Genomic DNA, 24,784 nt, shown 5'->3' on the forward strand with positions numbered 1-24,784 from the left:
GGCTGGTTTTTTCTCCCTTTTAAGCCAACCACCACGTTTGCTGTGGCTGTTAAGCCATGGAAATGGCTGTCAGCACCGCTCCTAATGTTGTGGGCTGAAGGTATTAAAAAGGCTGACTGTGAAACAGCAACTTAAACACAACACAGCAAGGTCCCCCCATGCGTGAAAAAGGGTGCTGCAGTTTGACAAAGCCATTTCCCTTACACATCATTTACCATTTTCGAAGCCGTTTTTTAAAGCCACTTCCATTCTGCTCCCTGCTGCTGGAGGGTTTAAACGCTTCATCTCTGCATCCAGGACCTTAATGGAAAGTAAGTACAAACACAAACTTCTAAGCCCTATTAAAATTAAGTAAGTTCTGTGTGCATCTACTGCAGTGTTTCCTCTTGCTCAGGGATGTGCTGCAGCACCCTGAGCAGCACATGCCCAAGCACAGCCTTACTCAGCTCTCTTGGAGCTTCTCTTACCCTGTTTTCCCATGCAGACAGATCAGCCTGGACCATCTGAGCCCACATGACTCAACACCAGAGGGGCTCCCCCTTGCTGCTGCAACTTATCAGAGTATTGCAACATCTAACATCTGGCCTTATACGTACCATGCAAGCAGCTCTTCTGGTTTCCTTGTCAGTGCTGGGTTCAGGTCCTGCAGCTGTGGTGGTTCCATTACTGAGGACAGGCTGAAATAGAGCCCGATGGATTAGTTCTGTTTATGTATAGAGGCAAGAAACTGGAATGGTCTTAAGCATTAAAGGACAACTTCACATTCGTGGTACTTCCATGGATGCTCCGCAGTCACTGATAGATGGAACCTTACATGTGTAAACAGTTGTTGCACACACCTGGGTGGGAGTTAGATGGAAAGAAGCAGTTGAGCAAGTTTACTGTGGGTGTAATTTGTCCCTCTCACAGCGCTCCTGACCTGAGAGCTGGTGGAAGTGCAACCTGCCCGATTTAAAACACAGTGATGCAACCTGTGAAGGCAAATGTAGCACAGGGGTCTGAGCACAGTAATTAATCACAATAATCAGTTAACAAAGCACAGGACCTTGGTTAACCTGCAGGACTTGGGGATGTCCCCTGTCCCCCTAATGAATGAAACAGAAATGGTTTGATTACCCTTTCAGCCCAGTTTATGGCCAGCTGCAGGAGGCAAGGCTGCTACAGCTGTTCTGCTGCTTTCAATAGCATGAAAATAGCACTTTCACATCCTAAACTGTCATTTTATGGCCTGTTTGTGGCAGCTTGCCCTGCACATTCGATACCAGAGCTGGGCCTGCTTCTCTGTGCACACTGTATTAGACTCTACACAGGTTCCTTCCTGAGGTGTGAATGAGCTGCTTTAACACACTGAACAGCCATTTGGACAATTACCTTTCCTAGCCAAGCTTTCTCTACAAAAAGATGTCTTCAGTGCAGTAGGTCCTGATGACTCCATTTTTCTTTTGCTAGTTCTCAAATGGGACAATTTGTTCACCTAAACCACAGTTGACCACACAGGAAAAAGCACCTCAGCCATTTCAGACACTTCTCTACTGTTTGAACTAGCCCTAGCTCCTGCTACAAGGACAACACATTTGACTTTGGCCTTGTGCAAGTCCAACTGCCTGCAGCTCTTGAGCCTCTTCCCCTAGGGCAGCAGCAGCAGTGTCTGCAACCCTCCTGTAATGACAAGTTAAAGGGAATAAGCACCATGTGGAATACCATCAACTACCAAAGGAGACAGCAGTCCTAATTAGAGCCATGGGAGGCAGGTCTAATTAAAACAACCTGCTCAGCTCTTCCTCTAGTGGGCTCTGCCCATTCCCATACTCAAGCAGGCCAGGCTGTGAGGTCAGTACAAGCCCACTGAAGGTATGAGAACTATTTGCCTTCATAGTTAAGAGAAACATTAAGGCTGTTGCAGAGCCCTGTAGTGGTTTCAGCCTACATACACTGAAATCACTTGGTAGACAACATTACTGTACGTCACTATGTAAACTGTTTACTGAGGCACATACACAAACCAAGGAGCCTGGGGGTCAAAACAAGGGTTTGGGGTTTTTCCACCACCATCTGTAGGGTTTTAAAGTGTCATTCCTCCATGGAATCCCATCACTGGCAAGCACTGCAGACACAGCTATCTGAACTGGCTAGCTGAAAGACAAAGACATAGCTCCCACTTTATGACTGGCAAAGGTGTTGCACTGACTTGTTTGATGCTTGTCAGTTGAGCACTTGTATGCAGTAAAACAAAGACACAGGAATGTTTTTAGCAGCTGTAGCATTTGTTCTGCCCTCTTAAACTGCATTTCTGCCAAACTTACTGATTCCCAAACCCACTCCCTTTTGGCAATCAGCTAAGAGGACACTTACCACACCAAGGAAGGGGTGTTTAATGCAGAAGTGGAAAAGTTTTGTAGGAATGCACAGATCAAATACCAAATACAGACAGCAGAAGGCAGTTTTGATTAGAGTCTTCCACAAGAGAGACTGCTTGTGGTGATGCTACACTCTTCTAGCAAGCAAATAACTGACTGCAGTTTAGGTCAATCCAGTCAGTGTCTGAGGTTGTCCCTCCTCAGAATCACGAGACAGGTTCAGACCATTGCATTTCCAACCCTGGAACACAGCCAGAATGTTCTGCACTGCTGCCTGCTTCATGGCAGCGAGGAGATGATTCCTCTGTTGAGCAGCAGCACGTTTCCATAACCAATGTTCAGATGTGCATCCAGCCCTCCCTCACACGAGAAACAAGGGATCTCCTGCCTGCACGGAGCCTGCTGGAACACTGCTTGGATGGGTCTCATCGATCCAGACAGCGCTTCTGAGCTGCTTCTGAACACACATTCCTTAGGAGATTGATCACAGATCTCGGATCTTCACTCTTCATAATGGCACTGCCGGATACGATCATATTTGCTCCTGCCTGAAAGACATCAAACAGCCACTCAGTAACATGGAACAGACCCACTTCTGAAAGAGCTTCCTGGCTGCAGAACAGGTGGGACACAGGTAACACCTCCACCTACAACCACAACCCAAGTCCAGCAAAGGGAACTTCCCCGAGCAGGTAACTGCTTCATCATTGCTATTCACCCAAACACACAAGAAGCAACCGACTTCTCCAGCTTCAGCAGCTGCTATTAAAAAGGCACAAGACAGGACCACAGGAAAACACTGATCCTGTGTGCTTGGCTTTGCTGTTCCCTCTGAAAGCTCACAGCCAAAACACAATTCCTCCTGAGCTTTATTTCCCAAGTGAACTCTCAGCACAGTGACTGAGAACACTGCCCTGCATCAGCCTCTCACCTCTGCACACTTGTGGATGGTGTCAGGCCCAACTCCTCCATCCACTTCGATGTCCAGTGAGGGAAACTGTGTCCTCAGCCACTGAACCTGAGGAACAGCACAAAAAGGTTGACCCCGAGATCCACACTCGGCTGCTACAGTTACACAGAGCTGCTTACACACCCAGACAAGGTTTATTTGCTTCCCCACTGTACCCCATACTGTTAATTCGCTTTATGCTCAATACATAAGGGAACAGAAACTTGCTTTACCTTTGGCATCATGTCTTCCATGAATTTCTGCCCTCCGAATCCAGGTTCGACCGTCATCACCAAAGCCATGTCTATCTGATTGGCCCAAGGTGCCAAGTGCTCAACCGTGGTGCAAGGCTTGATCGCCAAGCCAACCTGCAGCAGAGGAGAGACAACTCCAAGTGCGCCTTAGGATGACAGCAGCAGAATGGCCTCCTAGGGAAACAAGGATGTGTCTGTGCAGGCCTGGGAAGCACAGGCTGCTGGAAGTCAAGGCTCCTCATTGCAAACCAGCTTCACGCACAGTGTGGGGACTGCACCAGCCGCTCTCTGACCACCCAGAACGGCAGCGAGGGGTCCTGCATGGCCATAACCGCGGCTGTCGGCTGTGCTGTGCACAGAGCGCTGCTCCAGCCCCACCTCCCCTCACCTTCATCCCGTTCTCCCGAATGTCCTTTATCAACGCGCCCGGGTTGTCCGTCGCTTCCAGGTGGAATGTGTACTGGTTGGCCCCCGCCACAGCCATCGGCTTCACCCACTGCTCCGGCCTGGCCACCATCATGTGCATGTCTGCGGGAGGGGAGCCATGAGGTAGGGCTGCACCCGAGGGGGGAGCCCTGTGTCCCCCGGCACCCCCTTACCGAAGAAGGGGTCCTGGCCCAGCTGCTTCCGCAGGCTCTCCACAACGGGGTGTCCGAAGGTGATGTTCGGGACGAAGTGTCTTGGGGCCGAAGAGACAACACCGGTTACCGCAGGCCGTGCCCCCCTACCCCCCCCGCCGCTGCCGTTACCCGTCCATGACATCCAGGTGCAGGTAGTCGGCCCCGCAGTCCAACATGCGGCTGCACTCGGCGCCCAGCGCCGCCAGGTCACTGTTGAGGATGGACGGCCCGACCCGGCACCCCGACGCCATCGCTGCCGCCCCGCGCATGCGCCGCCGCGCTGCCTGATGGCACCGGGGAGGGAGGGAGGAGGCGCGGCGCATCCCCGCCCGCCGCCATCTTGGGTGGTGTGAGGGGAGTGGTGTGAGGGGAGGGCGGATGGAGGGGCTCGGTCATGCGGGCTCAGGGGCCGGAGCAAGGGCTCCAGCCCTCCGGTTCCGCTCGCTCATTCCCTGAATAAGTTGCCTTAGGCGCTTAGGAGGGCACAACCTCCGCACCAAGGTTTGAACTGGGTTGGGGGAGCTTGGGGCAGTGCTTGAGGGTCCCAGTGACGGGTGTTCTGTCAGGCCTGAGGCAGCCTCAGGCAGCGGCACCCTCGATGCCGGGCTGGGGCTGCTACAGCAGGGTGAGAGCCGGGGGGGAACGTTAACAGTGCCGGGAGCAGCACAGCAAAGGCTGCTGCAGCCCCACAGGAAGGCGGTGTTGTGCAAGAGGTAAGAGGCAGGACGCTGTCCTTTCGCCATCGCTCTGTATTTAGGCCTCAGAACAAGGTTTGCATCACACACCGAGGCGAGGGGACGGACACAGGGACGAGACGCGCAGAGCCCGGACACGTTGGACATGACATGCGCTTTAAGGCCTCTAACACTAGTTAAGCAGCATTGTTTGTCTTGACAGCAGAAACACTCCAGTTCTGGCACAAAGACGCTGGGGCAGAGCAGGAAACCAGCCCGAGTACACTGTATGCACCTCATGAGCACAGCAGTAAGTGCCACCGATAGGAAAGTAAAGCACAAGAGAGAACAGGCTGGCTGTCCCACCACAACACTCATCCAACGCAACCAAAGTCAGCTGCACAGCCACCTGAATCAAATGGAATTACAGAGTATTACATCACTGATAAGCTGTGCTGATTTCTAGCAGGGTAGACATTAAAAAGAGGCATTATAGTCCTTGCTATGGCTTAACACTAAGGATTCACCGGTGTGAGAAACCTGGATGGAAACATGGATTACATAGGTTGAATGAATGAAGGTAACCACAGTTACTTTGTTAGGGTTAGAATGGAGTAACCATGGTGAGGTTTCATTAGGGAAGATGCTTCCTGCTTCCCTCTCAGTTTCGGCAGCAAAGGTCACTATCCAATGCACCACGCGTTCCCTATGTGCCTGAAACACTCCTCCCTGCACACCTGCCAGCACCCAGCCCACCTGGGGTCTGAAGGTGAAGCTGTTTTCCCTCATTGGTGCATCACTGGTACTACTAAAACTCAGCATCTGGAATGTAGCAGTTCTGGGAGCAAGCTCCAGGCTAGGAGCAGCCCAAAGGGGTCTCTGTGTAGGTGGTGCTGAGGAGTTAAGTGGTACAGTACAGTGTGTTTCGGTCAGCACAGGAAGCGGTTTGTCATTGAGGACACTGCCACCTTCACCTCGCCCTCACTCTGACACAACCATGCTCACATTGGGTTGCATTAGTGCCCCATCTATAAATGGTGGTACAAGTGGTGCCCTTCCAGGCCTGCTCTTCCCAAGAGGTGCTGGGAACCTCCATCTCTCCCCAGTGCAGAGGGAGCAGAGCATGCTCAACACCCCCAAGCCGGGGGGAAGGATGGCTTTTGCTACCTTCAGAGGTTTGATGTGCATGAGCCCCTCCTCAGGCTGGTGTGCACAGCTCCCATTCTCTCTGAGCATTTGGCAAGTATGAGGCAGCAGAGCCTGAAGGCTCCATGGGTTTCAGCAGGCTCAGACCTGCTGTCAGGTGTGCGGTTACTGTTCCACACACACCAGTGACAGCTGCATGCTGTGCTACAGCAGTGAGGCAGTGGCTTGTATGGCAGCATTTTAAACAGCTGAGCTGTAGAAGAGAGATATCCCTTCTATGGAGAGTCCTTTGTATGGAGATGGACAGGAGGGTATCATTCTGTCTCCTCAGTAAGGCTGGCTTATGATGTGTGTGTCCAAACTACAAGCCCTCGGGAGCCAGACGGGCAATGAGCACATTTCATCCCAGGATGATCTAAAGCATTTTCCTCGGCACGATAATGCCATGATTACAAACTCAGGCTCCTCTAACATAAGCTGCAAAGGGCAGGACGTGATTCCCAAAGCCCAGGGTAACTTTGGGCGTTGCTTATGATTTCATGGTTTGTTTCACAGCTGTTGTGCAGTTTGCCTGTAAGCAGTAATGGCTAAACTCACATTCCAGTGTAATTCCAGGATGCTGCAGCATAGCCCATAACTCAGCAGTGACTTCAGCTGATCCCCCACGAGGATCTCCACCTACGTATAAATGTTACATATATATATATCTAATACTTTGCAGCCATGAACATTACGTACATAAAATGGAACCTTTTGAAATACAATCTCAACATGCCAAAAATAGATTCTTTCATCAAGTTTCTGCCCTGCAATAGCCATCTTTTGTTTACAATGTACATATATATTTATGTATAGAACATGAAAATACCATATATAAATATTTAACTTTAAACCCCTATAGCTAAGTACATACACCAGCATCCATGGAGCAGTTGCTAGGTACCACATGGTCTACCCATTCCAGATGTGGTTTCTTGGGTGGTATTGAAGCTGTGGAATTACTCAGTACATTTAAGCAGGATGGCATGGGCTATTTATACCATCTGTAGGCCACTCACCCCCTGCCCAGCTCTATCTGTGCACAGCACGTGCATTCCTTCTTCTGTATGTGCTCTATTTAGTTTTACAGAGCAAATATTTTTGTAGCATGGCCTCAGGGAGTGGAATGAAACCCACAGACAGAAGTACACTCAACTGAAGCCTGCAGTGCCAAAACCCAACAACAAAACAGGTCTGATTGCTCCATGGTGCTTATCATTGCTCTGCAAATTAGAAACGATGGTTCCAGGCTTGCGAAAGACCAAATCTCTGGTACTTTTTCATCAGTGTTTTCACTGTCAGTACCAAGGTGTCAGAGCCTTGAATTCAGTCACTATATAGCCCTCCTCTCAAAACCACTACAAAAATAAACCTTGGGCACAATCTCAAGAGAGGCTTCTCTTCTGTCTCATACAGTACAACAGCTTGCTGTTCACAGTGCATGGCTGCCAGGGCAAGGTTTTATGGACCACGTACTTGCCCAGACACCCCTACCCTGAGAATCTGCTAAAACTTCTCTGTTCCTGTGGCCTTGCCTTGAACTGATACAGATTTCACCCACAGGAATTCACCAGTCTATAGCAAGCAGCTGACAGCTATTTTCTGCTTTTGGATAATAAAGTGCTCTTGTTTTAGTTAGTTACCAGGGAACTCAAAGGAGAAGGTTCCCTTCCTCCTCCCACTGCTGCACTTCCCCAAGGGTCAGACATGAGATTCGTCCAGGTCAACATCAGTCTCCCCAAGCTCCACGTTCGTGAAGCTGAAGTGAGTGGCCAGCAAGGGGTTCTCCATGCCATTGTCCTCACTGATGTGAAGGACAGTGTCCCCGTGCTGCAGCAAGCTGGTGGTCTCCAGGCCAGCATAGTCCTCCGAGTCAGAGAGCTGGGTGGGTGGGGTGCTTTGTGCCGTTGTTGGCCGGGATTCCAAGCCCTCCTCTTTCTCCTTCTCCTTGTCAGCAGGAAGAGCCTCACTCTGCAATAGAGGAAAGCCCATGGTCAGGATCAGAACGTGGGAGGGAGCCAGGGGAAAAAAGGAAGGGAGCTTCTATCAAGTATTTTCTCAGTCAGAAATACTTGTTACCATAAAGGGCCAGGCACGTGCAGATTATAAATGCCTAAAAGTTTCCTGTAATGACGTATGTTTGCTGATGAATCAAACCTGTAGCAGTGATCAGAAAGGTTATCTGATTTCAGTCATTAACACTGCCTCACTGCATGTTTTTTAGTGTAGATGGGTGTCTTTAGTTTGTCCATGGCAAAGGACACGACCCCCAAAGGCATGAGATGTGTGTGTATCTGGTGTATAAAAATGATCTCAAAGACACTAACGTCTTGAAGGGATGACTGTGATTGCCCCTGCACTGTCATCACTGGTGTCCAACACACACAGCAACTGGACTAGGAATTTCTTTTGAAATCCAATGATTTTGCTGAAAGAGTCCTGAGGTGCTGAAGAAGTCCTTCCTTTAGGATGCATTTCTCAGACAGCAAGCTGTCAAAAGCTGCGGCTGAACAATGGCCCTGGTGGGCAGGTCCAGAAGGACTGCTGTGTGATGGGAAGCTGGAAAGGGAGGAGGCAGGACAGACAGGCGATGACAGTGTCTGTCACGATGGCAGTGTCAGTCACCTTACCTGGCCCGTGCTCTGGCTGTGGAGATCAGCTACAACAATGGCAGGTGAGGAGGTGAGCAGGGGCTGGCCTGGTGGGTCCTGCTTGCTGGGCTCCTGGGGGCTGCTGTGGCTGCAGCTGGGCTGTTGGGCTGCTGGGACCGGTGTGGTCGCTGGGGAGGCTGCTGGTGCCTCAGGCTGTGCCTCAGTGAAGGTCACCGACCGCTTCTGCTCCACTGAGGGTACAAAGCAGAGTATTAAAATCAAGTATTAAATATCATACAAATAGGTATGTAAATATATATTCAATATAAATACAAATCGAGTATTAAAATGGTGCAGTTTGGAAAGGAAAACACAAGAGAGGAGAAAGAATCCGTAGAGATGTTACAGCTAAGAGAAGATGCATGATTCGTTCCGTCTTTATAAGCTGTCTAATTGGAGTGTAATCTAAAGGCCTTTTACCCCAGGCTTCCTCTAAAGCCACAGCAAGAGTCAGGGATCACCTCAGGACTAGTCACCCTACCTATCTTTGTCATGGCTTGGTGAGATAAATGCCACCCATGACATCTCTCCATCCCAGAAGAATATACTGAACTGAATTCCCATGTGAGTTAGGCATTTCTGCCCTCAGCTATACAAGGAAAGCTGAGATGCAGATACATAAGGGAATTGCCCAAGGTTTTGCAGGAAATCAGAGAAGAGGGCAACTGATTGCCCCCATTCCTGCAGACTGAGTTTGCTACCTGGGAGCAGCAGAACAGCACAGAGTGAAGGCAGCTAGGCTAAAACTTAACAAGTAAAACTGATATCCCTGCTCCAGCTCTTGATTATGTTGGATCAACTTTTCTGTTTCAGACATTTCCAACAGTGCCATTGTCCCAGCACAGCCCTTGCTGAGTTAGAAACATAGGAAGTTCTCAAGCACCCTTTCCTCTACAAGATGTTTCCTCCAAAGTTAACTGCTCACCTCAGATGGTTCAGAATACAGCCCCCTGCTCTGCTTGGTGGTGCTGACTCCTGGAATCATATGGCATGGACTAGAACAGTCCTCCATTCGTTTCCATGTACAACTTATAAAGCTCTGCATTGCTAAGCTTACAAATGATGGGAAATTTCCTTCTTTCTACTACTCTCAATGCAACTTCAATATTTACACATCTGGAGGTTTCAGACAAGGCATCCTGAACAGACAACATTGTTCCCTCAATGCAACACATGGCAATTCACCATCCATGTGCAGTTGCACCTTGAAAGCCTTTGGAGAAACCATCCAAGTGTTTTGAGGGGGTGATTTTCTGATAGGATATCCACATACAGCAAAAAAGGGTGAAACTTCTGGGACTTCACTTTGATACAGGCTATGAACATCATGCTAACTTTTCCTGTAAGCTAAACCAACACCACAGATATCTACGGTCAGACATCAGGTTGTGGGTATGCAGCTGTTCAGGTAAACCCTACCACTGGGTTTGGGCTTGGGCTGGATGCTGCGCCGCGTGGTTGACAGTCGAGCTCCATGACGGCTGCGAGGTTCAGTCTGAGTTTTCTGACGTGACAGCAGTGGTCGTCGAAGCTGAACAACAGAGGAAAGAGTTAAGCTGATGTACGTTCACATGTTACACAATCTCTGCTCTGTAAGGGGAACACATCGCCATTGGATGGGGCTTAGAGCATCCTGCTCTAGGGGAAGGGGTTAGAACTGGATGAGCTTTAAGGTCCCTTCCAACCCAAACTAGTCCATGATTCTATGGCTGTTTATTCCTCTAGATGTCCATTCACTCTACTTTTGGCAGATACTACATTTTAGGGTGTCCATGGCTCAGACATCTCCTTCGTATGAACTTGCAGGGTTTGTGCCTTTTCAGTTTCAATACTGAATGCAATGCAATGCAATGCAGATTGTGTGACCATCATGTCATTTGGGAAAATAATAATAAACCAGTTTGCAGAGGAAAAGGTTGTGGAATGCCAAACAAAGCGCACCTCCTCTCTTAGGAGTCTGTCACAGCTACGACTTGTACTGTGGTGCCTGCAGACTCAATGGACTGCACTGGTGTTATCACAGATCAGGGAAAAGGGACACGTTACATCCACAGATCATTTAAAACCAGACAAAACCAAACCAACTCAAGGAGAAAAGGTTTGTTCCCTCCCCACGTTCTCACCTGCCGCAGTCCTCTCTTCCGCCCCAGGGGCTGCTGCAGGAGAAGGTTCTGCTGCCCTGGCTCGCTCTGCACGCTCGCCACCCTGTTAGATGGTGACAGCATTAGGCCAAGCGCAGAAGCACAGTGTATACCTAGCAGGTGTCCTGGCAATCGTGACTCAAATCAATCAATAAATCAACCAACCACTAATGGCACAGTCACTTCAAAGAGCAATTCTGCCTTTGAAGGATGGGGGGACGTGTCTGTTGGGTTGTGGCTTCTGGGGCTTAGGAAATGGTGGGAGGTGGAGTCATGGCATTCAGGATGTGGCCACGCACAGGTAGCGTCCAAAGATATATAACTGCAAATTTCAGTTTTCAGTCATTGATTGATGCATCCCACTGAGCAACACTCACTTGTCTGCATCCTTTGCCACAGCCATTAAAGGCAAGAGTATCGGATCCTAGCTCAAAAGCCTTTTTGTTTGCTTTTCCTTTTTCAAGGACGATGTTGTAAAAGCAGTTTTTTGTTTCCTCCCAAATAGACTCCCCAGCCTCAGCACAATTTTGTCATCTGGGTTTCATTTCAGTTTAAGTCAACAAACAAAAAAACAAACACAGAGTGACAAAGGATCCATTCACATAATGGATGCATGAGTTATGCGAACAAGGCCCCACACTCAACACTTGCAGCCTTAAGTCCTTCTGTGGCTAACAAACAGAAAAGACAAGTAAACGTAAATTATATGTATAGATACAATCACAGCTTTGTATGTTTTAATAGCTTGGTACAAGTTATCTGAAAATCTACAGTAAAAGAATCTTTAGCAATGAACCATACCCAGCTACATACCATCTCATCCTGCCATTCAGCTAACCAGTTCATCTACTTACTATGAGATTACCACCCTCCCCTTGTTTTTTATCAAAGCACTGTGTTCCTCCAGACAGTTCCAAAGAGGTCATTTAGCAGACAGTGGTCACAGAACACGTTAGCTGAATGAACTGCGTCTGAGAGACATATGGTTACAATAGCAACTAACATTTAAGATGGACTTTTAAATCAGGCAGCTGCTCTTCTGGGACAGACCAGAATCCACTGAGCCACACATCCTAGTTAAGCAACTTCCAGCTCTATCTGGTGTGCATTGTTGAAGATCCAGTGTCACAACCCATTTTGCCTTTGGCCTGCATTTATCTAAAGAAAAACAACATTCTTTTCTCTAGCTGTATTCCTTAGATCTCCCTTGAGATGCTCAATACCACCATCAGAGTGAAGGTTTATCGCCTGACCTTACAGGAGTGGAGGAAGAAGACAAACCTAAGAACATGGTCAGACAAACCTAAGAACATGGAGGATGCCCGTGAAGAGGCTTAAAAAGTTCTGTGTCCTGGAAAGTTCATGCTTTGCTTTGGTAGAAGCCTTTAGAAGCTTTGGTGGAACAGAACTACCTGGTCTGCTCTGGGTTAAAGTCAGGTTACCCAACCTATTCCTTCTTCCCTTATCAATTTAAACTGAAGCCAGACTTCGCACTAAACCGTATGCATGTGTTTCTGTCAGCTCTACAGGGGAGACAGCAGGGGACACCAAGGAAAGAGACATCTCAAGACCATTAAGCTGTTTCTCTTCTGTCTGATCACAGCCTCATAAGCCTCAGCATGCCCTCAGGAGCCTCACCACAGCTGCACTGCTTTGGGAAAGCTTCAGCAAGCTCAAAGCCAGAACAAACAAGATGTATCTGAGCCCTTTTTAACTCAGACAGCTCTTCCAAATGAGATCACCAGTCCCTGGAACATATTTTCCAGCTTTTATGTAGGGTATCAACATGATTTACATATGGAGCATCATAAACATCAAGCAAGCACCCGCCTATGAATAAGCAGAGTCCTCAAAGTTACTTCCTCTTAGCAGGACTGTGTTCTTGACCCAGGCAATGACTGCAGCACATGTGACTGGTAGGTCCGGAAGCAACACATCATTCCTTATCAAAGCAACAAGACTGTGCTTAAGTTACTCTTTGGATTCATGATCCAGGCTACTTGCAATTACAGCTTGTAGCATTTGCTTAACCTTCTGCTTCTAGGATTCCATAAAAAACTTATTCCTCTGAATATGAAGAAGTTTTTAGAGTAGTTCCCAGTCATGGCTCATGCAGGAATCTGCTGGGGAAGGCCTTGGAAAAATCATTTTCTATTGGAATAGAGTTTGAGAATACTGTTGTGATTTCTGAGGAAGGAGCAGTAACTCTTAGTTCTATGAGTGAGGAGCAGAAAGGCTACAATGGCTTTCATTCACCATTACAAACAACGTTTTGGAAACAAACTCATTTCACATGCATCATGAGAACACTTGGAAAAAGTCATTAGATAGAGGAAGTATGTGGACTGCATGAGGGCACGGAAGCTATACATGAGGAAGAAAATGATTCTCATGGAGTAATCTGAAGGCAAACAATAGATGAGCAAAAGAAAGGCTGGACTTTGTATCTTCCTGCTGGAATCTGGGATTTTCAGCCTGGCTTATATCATAAATGAAATGAGTTTAGTGATCTGGTGGATGTTTGTTTCCAGGATGATGTGAGGAGCTGAAGTTGTGGGTATCTGCTGCAGGCAAATGATGGACCCGAGAGCAGCTGAGCTCTGCAGAGCTGCCCATGCACAGCACAGTCCTGCTGTGGCTGTCTTTTTGCCTTCTATCCCAAATTTTGGAGAAGGGAAGGGAAGAGAGGATCATAAAGGCCACACATTTCAGATGAGTCACTGAATTTTCACATCTAACCTTTCACTCCAGGAGTATTTGTGAGGGTTTCTTTGCACATCAAAGAACAGCACTACTGATCTTGTTTCCATGAAAATCAGTGTGGCAGGCAGCCTCTTGGCTCTGTGGAGCTCTCCCTCCCTCCCTTTCTTCTTTGCTGCATCTCCTTGTTTACCAGACCTGACCAGGAGTTCACTGGTTTTCTGTGGGACCCGATCAAGAAACATTGAATCAAATGCCATTTCAGCCCTCCTGTAGCAATGTGATCAATAGGAAGGGGGTTTCTGCAGTACATAAACCAGATCCATTTGGGAATAATGAACCGGAATGTTTTCCTGCCCTACACAAAAGATGCTCTGTCACTCTCTGAGTACCTGCCAGGGGTTTTATCTTCACAATAGTTAGGGCAGAGACAGGTGAGCAAAAGATCAAACCAACCCAACTTTGTGGAAGCATGTTGCTAGCACTGCAGGAAATGACAACCAGTGCAGTCACACAGTGGGGGCTAGAAGAAACTGTCAGGTTGGCCATTATGGTAAGTGATGCTCATGGTTTACTAGAAGCCATGCAGCAAAAAAAAACAAACATAAAAAAAGAGAAAGAACCAAGAAAAACCAAAAACAGAGACAAAAGGAGCAAGGAGTCTACATGTCTGTTAAACAGATGTACATGCTCGTCACATCACTATGGTAGAACACACACACTTTGTGTCCCAGGACACAGGTTAGTGGACAAAGGCCAGGGAAGAATGGGTTAAAATGTAGATGAACTCCAGCTCTTATATTCCCAGACACATCCTCACCCAGTCAGTGTTAGAGCTGCTACATTTGCCCTGGCAGTATGAATTCACTCTGGTTTTCCCTATTAGGCACCATTAAACTAAACATTAAAGGGAAACATGTTTGTGCAACAGATTTCCATTACAATGACTTCTCATTCTTCTTCCTTTCTGCTTTGGGAAAATATCCTCTCAGATTATAACCACAACAAATCACAGTGCTGGACACATATGCTTCTCAGCCCTGTATACCCCATGCTGTCGGTTTACTTCTGAGCACATATATGCTATCCCCTTCCTGTCTTCTCTGCTTTTCTCCATGGCTGGCTCTAATTGCTACAGAACAAAGGGAAACAGACTTTATTCTTTTTCTGTGTTTGTCACTATTTATTTCACTTAAAACTCCTGCCTTCCATAAGGGTCTCCTCTCCACATGATTTATTTCTTCATGCCAGTTATGACTAAACATCAGCTTTTGAATTCAGAAGGCAACCCTCAACAGTTGTTATCATTGCGCTCCAGCTGAAATCAAAGGTTTGTAAGAAAAAAACCCAGGCCTGCTTTATTCAAATCTAATGTTCCTGATTATAATTAATATTAATTCTCCTGAATAACATTAATTCTGTCCTATGACCCCCACAGCACAATAAGCTCCTATAATGTTTGCTTTATTACTTCTGTCCATTAGAGGAGGAATCCAATTTGCACATTTAACAACGCAGCTGAAACCTCTTTTCCTTCCTCACAGAATTCTAATGTAGCCTTTCCATGAAAGTTTGCAGGATTTCCCTGTCTTCTGAGGCTCTTTCTAAGGCTTTTCAGCCCTGATGTCCCTGCTTCAGATGCTTTCATATGTATCCTTGAAAACAGTAATAAACCACAATAGATCTGATTCCTATGCACCCCGGTCACCTTTTTGCCTAAGGAAATCTCTGCTGCATAGAGCAGGATGGATGACAGTGTCCTAGTCCTGAGCAAAATGTATGTGACAGAAATGAGTAGGAACCCACTGTACAGCTGATTTCAGGACTCAAACTAAACTACTGCACTTGAACTCACCTCATTTGAACTCTCATCTGAAGTCGGCCTCACCTTTATTACAAGTGACCCCCCTTATTAAACAAGATTTCAGAGTCAACACTGATGTAACATGGTATCATCAGATCATTATGGCTTCAACTCAGATACAGACCTTCTCCTTTGTCATCCTCCTCAATTGTAGTTAGGTTTTAGCTCTATTTAAAGAACGGCACTTAACTTCCTCAGTTGAATGACTTCTGTTCTCTTTTGGCTCAAACACATGCTTGGATGACCATGCAATCCATTTTACTTTATCACAAAGCCAGACAACAATATTCCTGCCTCTGCCAACAAGCCAGTGTCTTTTCCAAGCACCACTCCTACAGTAGCACCAATGAGAGACTGATCTGCCCAAGCAGGATTCACACACACACAAAGGACACCATGAATTATGGGATGATCTCACTGACACCACCAATGATAAACTCTCCATTTGTCTGCCAAGAAGAATGAACAAAGCAACAAAGCAGCCTCTCCCCACCCGAGAAGGTCACTACTGATAGCTAAAACCAAGCTAACAGAATAGAAACCATTCACACAAATGCCCTTCAACATATTCACCTCTTCAGCTGGTGTGGTGAAGTAAGGAAATGGTGTGTTACCCTCCGTGTTGCCAGTGTAAGGGCCACGTTCTTCTGGAAGGAAACGGAGATGCTCTTGGGACTGATGACAGCTCTCTGACCTCCTGAGGATGGGTTGTGAGGTGCAAGCCCAGCAGCTTGACAGTAAGGGGGATTATCACCACTGGGCTGGCTGTTAAAGGTGCAGACCTCCCTTCTAAGCTCACTCCTGACCCCTTTGACAAGGCACAGCCTTACCAGTGTTTGCATACAAACTCCCCTGTCCATGGGGAGCAGCTAGACCTGAACTCCAGTCCTAACAGAGCAATTTTAAATATGTATTAATGGGGCTCACCTGTGAGCTTTCTAAGGTGTTGTTTGAGAATTGGAAACACTGCAAAACTAACAAGTATTCCTGTAAAGCACCCACAGAGAACCGTATTCCACAGGACTTACCATCATTAATTTTATTAGCAGATGTTAAAGAACACAGCTTGATGTTAAGTCTTTTGTGGTGACACCATTGTGAGATGAATGGAAAAACAGATGTCTCTGTTTTATATAAGCTTCCAGACTAATGCTTATAACAGGCTACAGCTAATGCCTTGCGGATAATCTTTCTCATGCCTTTCAAGCAATTGCTAAAGAAGGGGAAAACCCCGAGGCTAGCCAGCCAGACCACTGCTTCACTTGCTACAGCTTTTTCTTCTCCCTTCCACTACCCCTTAGCCTCCTCAAAGTTACTGGCAATCAAAGCTGAAAACTGAAGGTGGGTTTGCTACACCTTTGACTTGCAGGCCTGAATATCAATGAGCCACAAGAGACAGAGATGGAGAGAGCAACAAAAGGTGAGGGGAAGAGACAGAGGAGGTTGGAAACGGCTCGTTTCCCAGCACACACACTGACAGACAGGTAGTGTTAACACTGTACCTAGAGAGGCTGCCCTCAGTGGCCAGGCTCGGGGAGTCATCGAGGACATTAGGTTCACTGCAGGAGGGGCAGGGAGATTAAGAATTTAGGAAAAGAAAATGCAAAAAAGCATGCGATTGTCTCTGTTTTCAAGGGGAAAACAAAACCAGCAACGGAATCAAGTCAAAAAAGGACGGTAACATTAACTGGTCTCGCACGCTCAACAGCACACCTATGACTCAGAGCAGCTGAGAGAACATCTGATAACGGGAGCAGTCTTGAGAGGGGGTTTACACTGCCTGGAGACTTCTGCATCTCTGCTGAGAACTGGGGGGGGGGGAGAACTTTGGTAGGATGGGTTTCCATAGGAAATAAAGGCAAGGAGCTCTTTTCAAAGCCATTTTCCTGCAGCATTCTCATTTATTTCAGTTCTATTTACTTGCAGCTTCATAGAAAGCTTTTTTCTTCCCCCTGCCCCATGAGCCACTTGTTCCTGAGGGAGGGCTGAACTATCTCCCATGAGCTATAGACCACTCTCCTAGTACAACTCTAAGGATAAACATCTGGAAAACAAGGTCTCGTAGTGCAATGAAACTGTAAGTAAACAGCTGGTGTGGATCCTGGCAAACCAGCACACAATCACTTTGCTTTCCTACACCTCAGCCATTCGGGCAGGAACAGCCTTCACAGCCCATAGGAAAAACATGAAAGAAAGGAAGCAGCCTGCTGGGTTACCAGCCGGAAAGCAATAATAATATTACTTAACTTTAATGAGTTTACATCTGTGAGGCAGGCTGAAAGCTCAGAGAGCATCCATAACTAAAAAGGGCATGATGCTGTGGACTATGATTATGCCTACCGAGCTTGTAGTTTCCCTACGAAGATGAATAACAATTGTCCTGGCATACCATGCACTTAAAAAGCAGAGAGCAGAGCTCTGTTGTAATGACAGTATTTCTTTCCTCAGCATCACCATGACTTGGGATTGCACAAAGCAAACACTGCTGTCAGTCACCTGTGACTCTTGGGAAGTTTATGCATTGAAGATGGTAGTGAAGGATTCAGGAAAACGCAGCCTTGCATGTTAATTTGTCAAGAAACAAAGGGACTGAAGTAATTGAGTTCAAAAGTCACCTGAGTTCCTGTAAGCCCTTTGGTGAAAACTCCCAGATAAAATCTGTGCAACTGCTCTGTGGTAAATCACATCTCCTATCTCTGCTGCTATGTACCACAGCTGTTACTGTGCCTTCATCTAGCAAGGTTATTTCTTTTATTCCAAGCAAGACTGGGGAGGGAACAGTGTTGTTTGAGTTTCCAAGGCTGGTCAAGAGATAACACAGGATTTATTCTTTAAAGGTTCAAAGGAAATAACATAAATTCATCTGTCCATTGTCAGGTATCCTTGGATAACTATGCTGCAGACACGTAAAGCAATAAGCATTTCTTACTTGGGGGGGGAAGGAAAAGGGGAATCACATTTAAATGCAAAACTTCTCTCTGTCTTTTAAAGATTTCCCGAATTCCAGTCTCTTTCTCACCACTCCATGTTAACCAGGAATAAGGCATTCAAAGCTGTTCTATCAACAAGGACATTTCTGGTTTAAAACAGTATTTAATCCCATCTTTGAACTCAACATTCAGTTTCTGTGACGAGCTAGGTACAGTCCTTGGAAGGACTGCTTTCTCCATGGAAGAAAACAGAGTAAATCAAACAGGATGTCTCTGCCCCACTTCCCAGGACTCCTCCCCACTCCCTACATAGGTTGTGTATGGTCCCCTGGGTCAATACATAACACCCAAATCACATCTTGCCTTTTTGCTATCCACGGCAGTGGCAGAGGAAAACAACAGTGCTGAGGGTTTCTGGAACTGTTTGGAAGGAAGGTTCCTATGGATGACAGCTTGTTCTTATGGACCTTACACAACACAGCTCATCCTGGAAAGTCATTATTTCTGACCCTGCACCCTTAGTCCAACACTATTGCAGGATGCATAACTTTAGCATCACTGTGCTGGCACTGATTCTGCCATCCCACATCCCTGATGTGCACATAATATACCTGCGCCATTTCTGCTCTTGTGAATGAAATGGGAAAGGTGAAAAGCTCATGTTGTTACCTTTGGCTGGGTAACATGCCCACCTCAGCCTGAGGTGCAGACACGCTGGAGAGATGGCTGGAGAACCGCCTCCTCCCAATGGCACCCATAAGGTATGCTTCCTGTTCACTTACCACACTGGGCATGCTCAAGGAATCATCTAGAAAGAAAGAAAAAGCAGGAAAGGAGAGGGAACAACCATCCTAACCTCCACCAACATGTTTACAGTTGTCAAGTGATACCAGGATGCCAAAGATGTACCCAGCATTTACTTACCAACACCCAAAGCCTGCAAGTTTGAACACTTCCATTAGATTTACAATCACAGTTCAGAAAGACATATGATGATGAACCCAGGACACATGGGGCAGGGAATTATGTATGATTTCAGCTTATATGGCTCTCAGGAAAACGTGTTTGAGGAATTCAGCTTCCACTAGGGCATAATTCCTGTGATTAATAAATTGTTTGTTAATATACAGTGCTTTATGGCATAAAAGCTGTGACTGGACATTCTGCTGGTGTGAAATGAATGCTGCTATGATAGAGCAAAGCACTGCTACAAAAGAGAAACTACATAACAGCAAAATGCAGAACTGACACCCTTTAGCACCCTCTGGGACATGCATTTTGAAACATCACCCCAAAATTACATAAATAGACTCAATTACATCATACTATAACTGAACTACAGAGCCACCTGGTCTGTGATCAGGACTGCTTGAAATTTTCAGTGCTGTTTCAGATTGTATAAAGCCCCTGGAAAGAAATGACTGTTGTGTTTCTTACCACAACAACTTCTAATTGCAAATAAACAGATGAAATAAAGGGGAAATTTTGTGCAATTTCCTCTTTTCTTTTTGACCTTTTTCAGTTTTGATATTCTGCAATATGGCAGCATTAAGCCAAGGCAGGGCCTGAGGTAATACTGCAGCAAGCACATAGGAAGAGAGCAATCACTGTTCCACACAGTGGCTCATAACGAATCCAAGGCTCAAACCAGAGTTTGCCACAGTGGGTATGTGAGCATTGTATCAGCAGTACAATGCTGGGTGGATTGTACAATGCTTAGTGATGAACCCAGCTAAAATAAGGTTGGGCTGAGCCTGGAAAGTTTCAGGCTTTCCCAAAAGGCAATTCTGCTGTAACTGCACAGGCCTTCCTTTTGTGCCACCCGTTTTCACTCCTTTTGTTTAATGTCTTTGGGGAATAGTCAGCAGTCCTCCAATACAAAAGTGAAGAGCCTGAGCTCCCGGCATGGAGGCAACCAACCACTGCAGCACCAGAAGGCAGTATCCCTGCTAAAAAAGTAGGGGGAAGCCCAAGCTTGATGACATAAGAGCAGTTTTCTACCCTGGCTTTCAGTGATGGACAGCTCAGAAGCAGAGAGAAGGCCAAATTCCAAGAATATAATGAAACTCAGCTGAAATGACAAAGCAACATTTAGGTCATTGCAAATTAGTTTCCAAAAGATTCACCATCCCATTCCTTCTAAATTTGCACCAGAAAGTCTGGCAACTCCAGGACCTGCCAGCTGCCTGAAAGGGAGATCAAACTTTTGTTGTCAATAGGTTCAAGGCTTCATTTCCTCTTTGTTAACCAAGTGATACCAATACCCAGACATTCCTCTCTGCAGAAAGCCACAGCTGGATGCTATTCAGCACAAGGACAACATATTCCACATCAGAATGTCTGGACAGAAGTGATGAGCAGGAAGTACTCAGATCCTGCAGCAACAGGATCCTAACAACAGAGCAGACAGCCTCTGTCTACTGTCATGATGAAAGTCAGAGGACTGATTGCCAAATGCTTTGTGTCAGCAGTGTAAGGACTGCCCCTCAGCCCAGGTCCCATATACTAAAATCTGCCTGTGCCCTTCCCTTTTCCCTACCCGTGGATCAGGTGGGAATGACGAGTTATGTAACAACCCAAGCTTAAATACCAGGAACTCTGTAGCAACCACACTAGTTTCTTAGCCTCGTGCCCCTATGGGCCACTGGTTCACAGTGGGACACCTGCCTTTCCCTCCCAGCCATCCCCTGGGGCATCAAGAAACCACCTTCAATGTGGGTTGGAACTAGATGATGTTTAAGGTCCCTTCTAAGGCAAACCATTGTATGATTCAGTGCTGGGGTTTAGCTTGAATCACCAGTCACATACTTTCTTCATCCTCCTCATCCGTGCGGCTCAGTGTGTCCTGGGAGGCCTGCTGGGAAGGCTCGCTGTCCTGCTCCCACACCGTGCCAGTGCCCGTGTTGGAGCGGGACATGGTGGCCAGGCTCAGGCGGTAAGCAGAGGTGGAGGTGCCCACGGTGCTGACAGATGTCTTCCCTTGGTACGCTGTGCAAGAGTGGGAAAACCAAATCCACGTCAGTGATGGCTCTGGAAACCAATAGCCAGCCAAGCATTCCTGTCACAGCGGGCACTGGATTCTGCCTGGGCTGCTGGGACAGGGGTTGGCAGATGTGATAAAACAGACACAGATGCCCTGGCTCACCTCATATCTCCAAAATCTCTGTTGTTCTCATGCAGTCTGGTTTTCTCCCTTAACCTTCGCACCATGTTTTCCAGATCAGCTTTGACATTTAGTAATAAGGCAATTTTTTTACCAAGGAAAAAGGCTGAGGCATTTTCCTTTGAATTTGTTTTGTTTTCTGAAGAACAAAGCATGTAAAATCTCTTGCTATGTGTAGGCAGTGGCTGCCATCTCGTGGCAACAGGGGCGATAATGCCAGCAGATAAGTGTCCCGGGACCCTGAGCTAGACCTCACAGTAGAGAAGAATCAAAAAGAGACCAAGAGGAGAAAGGAGGAAACAGATCTGCTGCTGACAAACAAACGTTTCTTCACAGGCAGCTCTGAATACACAGAGATTTAGGTAGGGGCTTGCTGCATTGTGGGCAAGGGATGCACACAGAGAGAGGCAGCTGCTGGGAAGTAGGACTTGGACTTTGTGCAATTAATGGGCATGACAAGATGCATTTGACAACTAACCTGCATTTGTTGGCTGTCCAGTGGCAAAGCTGGGCTGGGCATAGGGCTCAATCCAGGGGCAGGCTGTTGGGGTGTGGGTAGATTACCCTATTCCCCCTGCCTCCTCACACTGGCCAGATTGGGCTGATGGCCCTTTGCTTGCCCTGTCCTCCTTACCAGAGCCGCTGTGCACTGCTTCCTTGAGGATCTTCAGCTCGTTATTGAACTCGGCGATGAGGGAGCTCTTGCAGAGCGGGCGCGGGATGAAGCGTCGTTCCAGCTGGTCGGCGATGTGCTGCCTGGCAGTCAGCTCCTCGTGGTTCTCAGCCGGCTGGGCCAGCAGCTGTAAAGTTGGGACATGTTAGCACTGCAGGGAAATGGTGTCCAGGGATGTGGGGCTGGTCTCCAGACCAGCATGAGCCTGCAGCCAGCAGACTGTGCTCTTTTGTAAGCCCGAGGTTTTGACTCCAGCTATGAGGTTTCCACCTTTCTTTCAGGGACAACTGCGTTTGACAGAACAGGTATCAAAACCTCCCTGACACTGGTACACAGGGATGAGGGCTTCCTTATGCTAAGCTCTATGCTCCAACGTGAGACAGCTCCTTCCTCTCAGTCTGTCCAAGCAGTGAGCCATGGTAAGCTAAGTAAGGTGGAGTACCATGTGCTAGTCTACCTGGTAAGCAGGGAAGAGCTGTGAATAACTTAAGCTCTGGCAGCCTCAGCCTAAGCAGCTGCCTGTCCATCCACAGAAGCCCTATCAGAACCTTCATCCAAGAGATGGAAAGCAGAGTGATCCTGGCTGTCAGCTGTATTGGCCAGCTCTGTACAGAGAGGTATTTCTGGAAGCTTTCTGCTATCTATGCCAACCCCCCTCCTATGTTCAGAGCATCCACACTACTTTGAGTGTTCTGAGTGACTCTGCTTGTCAAATTCCACCTGCAAACCCTCTTGGTGGAGCCTTATAGTTTCCCATCCTAGGAACTAAGACTGGCAGTGCTCCATGAATCAGAGCTCCTGTATGACTGCTTTTTAATGCTGTCTAGGTGTAATCCCTGTGATGTAGTTTCAAAGGGTTCTCAGCCTTACTAACTCTGAAAAGTCACTCCCTACACAAACACACAGTTCTTCCAGGAGTGCTGTTCCTCTGGTCTCAGCGGGGGTATAAAGGATATCTTCCCTTCAGGGAGTGATCTATCAGGAGCCAAAGCAACTGTTACCTTGCACTGGATGAAGGGCCGAAGGAGCACAAAGATAGGGATCCGTGTTCGTACGATAAAGTCCAGGAAATCCCACAAGGCCAGCCCTCCCACCTTCCGCAGCGCCATCTCTTTGACTTGCAGGCTCAGCCAGTACCACTGGCTGTCCAGTTGGCGTTCAAAGCAAACAAGGATCACCTTCAGGGCTACAGGGGAACACACACACCAGCAAATGGCAGTTAGAGATGTCATCCGTGTCCCTTACAAGCACTGAAGGAGGAATGGAGGGGGCAGAGTGGGCACAGACCTACAAAGGCATACATGCATGCATGCACGTGCACATGCACACCCACAAACCTTAAGAGTCTTTATGTCAGTCTCCAAATGTGGCAGGGAAGAAGGGCAACCTTCTTGTAATAAAGGCCTTAGGATCAGGACTCAAGAGTCCCATTTCCAGAGAGATTTTCCTACTTCACATCTAAGTTCCTCTGTATTTTCTTGCTCTAACTTCTCCTCTCCCTCCCTGCAGAGTTCTTTTATCTCCCTGGAATCCAGGTATTTTGAAAGCAGCTCAGGTGGGGAAACAGCCCTGGCTGATCAGACAACCTCAAGAATCTTGACCAAGCATATCCACACAGAGTCACCCTGTGAGCACAATAACCTCCAGGTTATTTATGGGGTAATGAAAAGAACCTTTCTAGCAGCGCAGCTGCATGAGTCATGGACAAACTGTAATCTAAACAAAAACTATGGTCCAGTAAGCCAAGGGCCATAATTCACAAGAGCACTGCATTAGAAATGGGGACGAACAGCAGTGAAGTTCAAACCAGTGTTGGTCAGCAGTGACCAACAGTTAGCTCACAGGAGAGGAAAGAATCTCCCCCTTTCTATGCTCCCCTGGTCTGGAACAAATAGGGAGGCCTGGAAATTGCTAGAGGAGGGTTGACTCCTTCTTTCTTGATGGGATTCCCAAAACATCTCAGCCATCACACATCTGTATCCACATTTGTTGGGTTGGGCATCTAAATTAGTGGTGAACTGCCATTTTTTCATCAGTGCTATCCCATTCCTCAGATATGGGCTAAGAAAAACCTGGATAGAGGTCTCTGGATAAATGTCCTCACATAATCAGAAACAGATAAGCTGTGAAGAGCTCTCCTTTGAAGGAGAGAGCTCTGAGACAAAACTCTGCCCATATAACTAGCCCCAACAACCTGCAGTGCTGCTGCATCTCCAGTTTGATTGTTTTTGCTTTCCCTTCACCTCTGAGTCATATGTGAGAAAACACAGTACTACCTTGCAGCAGCATACAGTGAGCAGAGGCAGGACCGGTCAGTACGGACCATGTGTGTGCAGGACCAGCAGGCTGTATCAATGTTTCTCCACAGCGAGCCAAGGGCCAGTGAATCTGTGGCATCAGGGGCTGACAGGAAGCCTGACTTGCCTTCTGTGCCTTCACTGCTAGATTCTGGGAGTGTGAAAACTGAGTGACTTCTACCTGTGCTGCAATCTCCTCCAGCTGCAGTGCAGACACTGCTCACACGTTCCTCAGATACTCCTGGCTTCATGCTCTGGCCTGGCTCCTTGTTCAGGACAAGACCTAAAGCAGCTCCCAAGAGCTCAATTAGCTCCTGCCTGAGATG

At 47.3% G+C, this 24,784-nt stretch overlaps 2 protein-coding genes across 2 annotated transcripts in view; both read right to left on the reverse strand.

Annotated features, from left to right (window-relative positions):
* Window positions 1–2,348: 2,348 nt before the first annotated feature.
* Window positions 2,349–4,462, reverse strand: RPE (ribulose-5-phosphate-3-epimerase). The gene is made up of 6 exons (XM_005144177.3): window positions 4,310–4,462; window positions 4,160–4,239; window positions 3,949–4,088; window positions 3,540–3,674; window positions 3,289–3,375; window positions 2,349–2,905 (listed from the first exon to the last, which is right to left on the reverse strand). The coding sequence occupies exons 1-6, from the start codon at window positions 4,447–4,449 to the stop codon at window positions 2,783–2,785; spliced, it is 705 nt and encodes a 234-aa protein (XP_005144234.2). The 5' UTR covers window positions 4,450–4,462; the 3' UTR covers window positions 2,349–2,782.
* A 483-nt stretch (window positions 4,463–4,945) lies between these two features.
* The window catches only part of UNC80 (unc-80 homolog, NALCN channel complex subunit), a 117,971-nt gene continuing 98,132 nt past the window's right edge, over window positions 4,946–24,784 (reverse strand). Inside the window, 9 exon segments of the mRNA XM_034065723.1 lie at window positions 4,946–8,010; window positions 8,670–8,881; window positions 10,110–10,221; window positions 10,814–10,895; window positions 16,898–16,954; window positions 18,995–19,133; window positions 21,134–21,313; window positions 22,123–22,288; window positions 23,163–23,347. Of these exon segments, the coding sequence (XP_033921614.1) occupies window positions 7,741–8,010; window positions 8,670–8,881; window positions 10,110–10,221; window positions 10,814–10,895; window positions 16,898–16,954; window positions 18,995–19,133; window positions 21,134–21,313; window positions 22,123–22,288; window positions 23,163–23,347 (1,403 nt within the window). The 3' untranslated portion in view covers window positions 4,946–7,740.

Source organism: Melopsittacus undulatus, chromosome 8 (assembly GCF_012275295.1).
Source record: "Melopsittacus undulatus isolate bMelUnd1 chromosome 8, bMelUnd1.mat.Z, whole genome shotgun sequence".
Classification (NCBI taxonomy): domain Eukaryota; kingdom Metazoa; phylum Chordata; class Aves; order Psittaciformes; family Psittaculidae; genus Melopsittacus; species Melopsittacus undulatus.

What these genes read in the sequence shown, in the direction of transcription:
- RPE (XM_005144177.3), bottom strand. Translation starts at nt 4,449, where the DNA reads ATGCGCGGGGCGGCAGCGATGGCGTCGGGGTGCCGGGTCGGGCCGTCC. An exon ending in GGGCCAGGACCCCTTCTTCG is followed by an intron (nt 4,089 to 4,159) that starts GTAAGGGGGTGC and finishes CCCCTCCCGCAG; the next exon opens with ACATGCACATGATGGTGGCC. An exon ending in TTCGGGAGAACGGGATGAAG is followed by an intron (nt 3,675 to 3,948) that starts GTGAGGGGAGGT and finishes CCTCTGCTGCAG; the next exon opens with GTTGGCTTGGCGATCAAGCC.